Source organism: Aegilops tauschii, chromosome 4 (genome assembly GCF_002575655.3).
Source record: "Aegilops tauschii subsp. strangulata cultivar AL8/78 chromosome 4, Aet v6.0, whole genome shotgun sequence".
Taxonomy (NCBI): Eukaryota; Viridiplantae; Streptophyta; class Magnoliopsida; order Poales; family Poaceae; genus Aegilops; species Aegilops tauschii.
Genome location: NC_053038.3, coordinates 78,814,299 through 78,820,501, shown reverse-complemented (window position 1 = coordinate 78,820,501; position 6,203 = coordinate 78,814,299). Strand labels below are relative to the sequence as shown.

Genomic DNA, 6,203 nt, shown 5'->3' with positions numbered 1-6,203 from the left:
TTTTGAGCATGGAAAAATGGAATGAAAAATTTGTGTGTAATCAATCATGACCAATTTAAAAGGTCAAAAGGTCTTCAAATTGTTTGATGCATTCTGATTGGTTCATAGGCATATCACGCAGATCATGCATCCACCACCGTCGGATGGTTCTGAATCGAACGGTAGCCCTCTCCCCCTCCTCTCTCACCCAAACCCTAACTCATGTCCCCTCCTTTCCCCCGATCCACTTTCCCCCTCTCGTCCCACAGCCGCCACCCCCAACCCTCTCGCTCCCCCTCCGTCTCAATCTCTCGATCCCCAACCACCTAGCCGCCGCCGCCATCCTCCGTCCTCTCCCCCAACCCCGGCCGCCGGCGACCCCTCCGCTCCCCTTCTCTCCCACGGCCGCGGTCGAATCCTCGCTCATGACATAGACCTTGCCGCATGGCACGGCCATGGCCATGGCGGCGGCCCGATGCACCCCCTCCCTCATCTCCTCGCTGCCGCCACCTCCTCCCCGTCCTGCAGCAGCGCGTCCCGCCACCACCTCCTTCCTCGACCGGTTCTCCTCCCGTCCGCGTCCCCTTCCCCACCCCCGCTCCCAGATCACATGTTCGTCGGATTGCAGGGCCAGTCTCGCCTGCTCCTTCTCCCACCCCGATTCACCCAACCAAACCAGAGCAGACTGCAACACTCCACTACTCCTTCTCTCACCCCGATTCACCCAACCAAACCAGAGCAGACTGCAACACTCCACTACTCCTTCTCCCACCCCGATTCCTCCCCAATTCCAGCCGCCGCCGCCGCGCCGCCCGCCCAACTCCTCTCTCCCAGCGCCACCGCCGTCGGCCGGCGACCCCGTCTCCCCAAGCCCCTCCGGCGACCCTTCCCCGTGGGCGCCTGAAACCCTAGCCTCTCGCGGATGGGGCGACAAAGATGGCCAGGGATCCTTCCTCCACGCGTGTTCCAGCGAAGACGGTGCCAGATCCCTTCCTTCGTAGTACATGGGGGATCTCGCCGCCGCCGCCGTGGTGGCCCTTGACGACGGCGAGGTAGGAGGCGGCCAGGTACACCCTCCTCCTTCTTTCCCCGTTCTGAATCTCCTCCATAACCTGCTGCACCTTCTCCCATCTCATGTGCCACTGCTCGCTTTGCTTTCTTCCTTCCATGGGCAGATGCAGATCTCATCTCTTCTTGTTCTGCGCCGGCCAGACCACGACCACGGCAAGCGGAAGGATGCACGACGGGCTGGACGACAAGGTGGAGATCCTGGACACACGGAGGGGCTACCAAACCGGTGCTGCGGCAAGAACGACTCCGCAGCCCATACATGAGGTGGACTGCATACTGGAACTGCCTCACATTGGATGACAAATTTGGTAACCTAGAGCTTAAGGGCTTGGCTTGGGTAATGCGCTGGCTCTTGGTCATCCTTGCATCTACTACGTGTTTGCTGGAATGTACCTTAGACAGTGCGCTGATTGTTGTCTTTTCATTGTTTAAGGTCCCCGTGCCATCCATGGAGGAGTTTCAGGAAGCCTACTCGACCTCTCTCCTCGTCGCGACCCAACCATAAAGTACCTTTCTCCAACGTGATTTGCCCGCACAGATTTTCAGTCTGTTTACACCTGAACATAACACTCTGTTTAATAAACTAGACACATAGTTTACTTGCAGCACCATACGGTGTGATGATGAATGATGCCAGATTTTCAGTCTGCTTGCACTGGAACATAACATCGTGTGTTTTATAGCACCACTTTGTATCACAGGGCAATGCATGGTTTTCGTATTAAAAGTTTGAATGTCATATTACTCGAATGCAGAAATTGACCCAAGGTATCAGTTGAAGTCACGTTATCATCATCAGTCTGTTGAACATAACTTACAGGGGTTTTGGTCCAGTTGGTGACTTGCTTAGCTTGCCACAGAACCCGTAGAATATCTACTTTATGCTTCTGATGTATCATTCTTTGAAAACTCAGCTCCTACTATTCACCTTGTAGAGTTTTTGTTCTGCAACATATTTGGTTTTGTCATAAAATGATTGGATTATTCTGAAGAAGTATAGTGTAACTTTCCAGTGCGAGAAAATGGTCTTGCGATCTTAATTTAGTCTGATTAAAAAATCGGCCGTGCTCACGAGCAGTACATATGCACTTGCTCGGTTGATTGTTAGCAGTTTAGCTACACAAATTGACTGACATTGCACAATAAAATGTAGTAGATTTGCAGCCGACTAGCACAAACTGACTGATAGCAATCCTCTCTCTCGTATAGAAGTACATGCTATCTGACATGAGCAAAATCATTGCGTAACTATAGGTACAACATATGACTAATTTACACAGAATACTAATACTGGACCCCATGCATTCAGTTTCAGAACTTGAAACTAACCTGACTAGTAGCTTCTCTGGCTTCCAGTTTACAACTTCCAGGATATCAATCATTCATTCTCAAGTTGCTACCCGGCAACTACAAGACGCCTTGTTCTGGAATTTTCATGTTCTTTTTTATGTGTATATGCCTTCCTCTTCGATTTCAAGCTTGTGATTGAGGTTAATTGATGGTGGTGCTTGTGCGATGCAGATGTTCGGGATGGCGGAGAAGGAGATGGAGTACCGGGTCGAGCTTTGAACCTTTATTGTGTTGAATTCTTACTAGATACAGAACAAAATTTGGCTCACATGTTTCTTAATGCTCTGAATGTTAATAGTTTTGAACCTTTAAGCTACTGTTTTGACATTAAGTGGATTACATGAATCAGTTTGATACTATTTTGGCATTGCTTTAGCTTTAAACTAGTCTCCCTTTCTCATGGTCCTTGTATTTGCCGATTGTAAGGATTTTCTCCATGGAAAGAAAATATCAGTAGATTTCAAATTCTAAACTGATGCACTATGAACAAAAACTTATTCCCCGTTGTGGTGGGATTATTGCACTATTTGCTTGCTGCTGTGCCATGGTATCTATAGGTTATTAGTATTGTTGATCCCGGCCATGAGCTTGAATGGTATAGTATTAGAAGAGCATCAGTTTAATTTGTAGCAGGGAGGTCACTGATTTTTGTTCTTTCATGCCATGGTACGATTATGATTGGAATGGTAGCCACTTAACATGTTAGAATGTACTGATTGTTTGTGCTGATTCCTGGTCTGTATCAGGGGTATAAGTTTATTACTTTCTATCTAGGTTTGTTAGCTATGGATGATTGCAGTGATGTTCTTCTAAATTTGAAATATAAATGGCATGTTCCTTGTTCTCACCTATGAGTAGGTGTGATATTGTGTTAAGAGTCGTTTGTTTTGTAAGTTTTCATCACACGAGATGTTGTTCCTTAGATGGAAATGAGTGTTATCAAGGAAATGGTTTTAGGTAAACCAGCACCTCTCATCAGTCTTTCTTACTCGGTGTTATCATCTGCTTGGCTTTAGGTGATGGACTCATTTCCCGTGGTGGTTCTGCTTGCGTTTTCCTGATGTTGTTTCACGTCGGGTTCTGATTCGCTTTGTTGGTATTATTTCTGTGGCGATGCAGACTTGTGGTGACGAAGAGCAAGGCCGAGAAGGACTCCAACAAGCCCAAGCACCCTCAGAGCGCCGTCTTAGTCCTCATGTGAGCCCCGGATTTGATTTGTTGTTGTGGTTTGATTCGTGTTGTTTCTGTGGCATGGTGACGCGTCCTGACTGGGCTCGTTTTGGTTCTGTTTTCGCAGGGACAGCTTCAGGAAGGACTCCAACATCAAGCTTGTATCCATGGTAAGCATCTCAGTTCCCTTCGCTCCCACTCCTGTCTCCTTGTTCTTATTCAAACTGGTGCTATGATAGTTTTCCTTTCAAATCCTGTGTCCTGATTTGTGTTCAAATCGCAGGTTGGCAAGGGCGGTGGTGAGAAGTGGAACTATCTCGAGTCATGTTGTAAGTTACCCGCTCCACCATCCCCTCTCTGTTACTGCTCTAATCGGTGTTGGTCTCTTCCGCCTGATCTCAGTGTTTGCTCGGTGATGCGATGAAATTTTGGCGGACTGTGAGTTGGTTTCCATGTTTCTGTGTAGCTGCACCGTGTCATTTGGGTATTGTTTGACCCAGTTGGTCAGTGATATTTAGAATTTAGTAGCTATGTAATTGTTGATCTACTTCCTATTCTCTATGGTTGTTCAAATTTATGGTTTGTTGTGTTCAAATGTCCGTAGCCTTGTAGCCTTGTTATAATCTGTATAGTCTGTGCTCATCGATTCAAACTACTGCTCGAATTTGTTTCCAAATCCGCCATGCCATTTCACATGATTTGTTCAACTATTCTTCTTCTGTTAATACTTATCCGAGAATCTATCGCCTTGCACCACATTAACATCTCCTCTGTTTAAATGAATTGCAGGAGAAGGTTCCCAAATTGCCAAGGCCAAGTACACCAAAAAGATCGACACCTACAACAACCCACTGGTATAACATTCACGTGAAACACCTTCATCAGAATCGTAGCCATGTGATATTAACACAACATTGTGGTATTGATCCATGCTCTTTCGTGCCCATCCCTGTTTTCGTTTCAGGCAGGAGAGGCGTCCGACGACTCTGACAAGTCCCAGTCTGAGGTGAGCGACGCAAAGCAGCAGGAGGGGGTGGGGTCTTTGAAATGTCGCCGATTTCTCTCATTGCTAGTGTCACCGATTGATGATGGATGGTTGCTGTTAGTTTAGCTCCTTAGTAGTCTCTTAGTCTTTCAGGCGGCTGCTGCTGGTAGCTATAGTCTGTTCACCGATTGATGATGGATTGTTGAATGTACTTACTGTTGTACCCGTGGCTGTTTAAGGAATACTTTTGCGTTGAAAGAAATAAAATGGTCTTGATACATGCTTGTTTGAAATCCTTGTATCTCACTGTCGCTAGAACAATGCTCGTCAAGTTTGTGAATGTTTGCTATGGAGGCCCAAAATTGAAATGGACTACAAAAAGTTTGAGGCCCAAAAATAAATAAATGAATCGTATAAGGCCGCGTCCTATAAAATAAAAAGGCTGAATTCTTGAGCTCGGCCCATGTAGTTGAAACAAATTGCTTGAAAAAAATATAATAAATGGGCTCGGCCCGCAAAGACGGTTGAACTAGACCGGGCTGAATCTTGTCAGTGACCTTTCCAATTGGTCGTAATTTTGCCATGTCAGATTGCCACGTCGGATCCGACGTGGCCTGGGCAGACAGCCAGTGACCAAAACAAAAGGTCATGGGTTCAACGACCTTCTGTTTTGGTCGTAAACGTCTACGACCTTCTCACAGTGAAGGTCGTTAATTTCAGTTTACGACTGCCAGCTTTTGACCTTCTGTTTTTGGTCACAAAAAGGTCGCAAATGAAAAACAATGACCTTTCAGTGACCAATAGTCAAGGTCACAAGTTGACATATTTCATGTAGTGATAGCAAGCATCATGAAAAAGGGATATTTCAAGAGAATCAATGGGATCATAACAATCATCATAGCATTCATCCTTCGGTAAGCACAAAGGGGAATTAAACAATGTATGAGTTGAAGAGTTACTCATATTAGAAGGTGGGCACGGGTAGCTAATCCGCTCTTCCTCCTTTTTTTCTTCGCTCTCCTCATCATCTTTTTCATCCAATGAGCTCACAGTTTCATCAATTTCTTCTTCCATAGACTCCTGCAAAATATTAGTCTCTTCTTGGACAGCGGAGGAGTCCTCAATATATGGTTTAACATAAGGATTAGAAGCATACTTATCATAGCAATATTTAAGTATGGCAAAATTTTCAGATTTGTAAAGAGTAGCATCATACTTTGCAATCAAAGAAGCAATTTCATAAGCACCCTTAAAAGCAACTGGCAGTGGGCACTGGGTCAATAGGTTAGTCCCAAAAAATGATACAAAGTTGCTATAAAATGATTGTAAAATATCCAAGAATGATAAAATAACAGCATGAATACTTCATAAATTATAGATACGTTGGAGACGTATCACCCCCGCACCCTCATCTCAGTTTCGATCGTCCTCCACCTAATGCCGCCGCGGTTGGGCTTTCTCCCCCAGCCACTGCGCGGCACCGCCACCGCCGCCACATGTAATGCTCACCCCCCTCCGCCGCTCCCCCTCTTACTGCACCCTCTGTCGCTGCCCGTGCGCTCTCGCCCGCCGCTTTTGGCCAACGGCCCTCCCCTCGTCGGTGTCTTCTTCCACGGCTCGCATGCATGCCTTTGTCCCGGGTGCTCGT

At 46.5% G+C, this 6,203-nt stretch overlaps 1 protein-coding gene across 6 annotated transcripts; it reads left to right on the top strand.

Moving 5' to 3' along the window:
• The first annotated feature begins 294 nt into the window (after positions 1–294).
• On the top strand, positions 295–4,848 carry LOC141021208 (HMG1/2-like protein). Of its 6 annotated transcripts, XR_012181407.1 has the most exons (9): positions 295–1,046; positions 1,155–1,387; positions 1,484–1,556; positions 2,572–2,607; positions 3,520–3,597; positions 3,698–3,740; positions 3,854–3,899; positions 4,360–4,424; positions 4,535–4,848. XR_012181407.1 is itself a non-coding variant. In XM_073496307.1 (8 exons), coding segments are annotated over exons 3-7 (228 nt in total). In that variant the 5' UTR covers positions 295–1,046; positions 1,155–1,387; positions 1,484–2,548; the 3' UTR covers positions 4,362–4,424; positions 4,535–4,848. The 6 variants fall into 6 exon arrangements, 1 of the variants encoding a protein (XP_073352408.1); XR_012181405.1 differs by having other exon boundaries at positions 1,484–2,304; positions 2,407–3,597; XR_012181406.1 differs by having other exon boundaries at positions 1,484–3,416.
• The last annotated feature ends 1,355 nt before the right edge of the window (positions 4,849–6,203 follow it).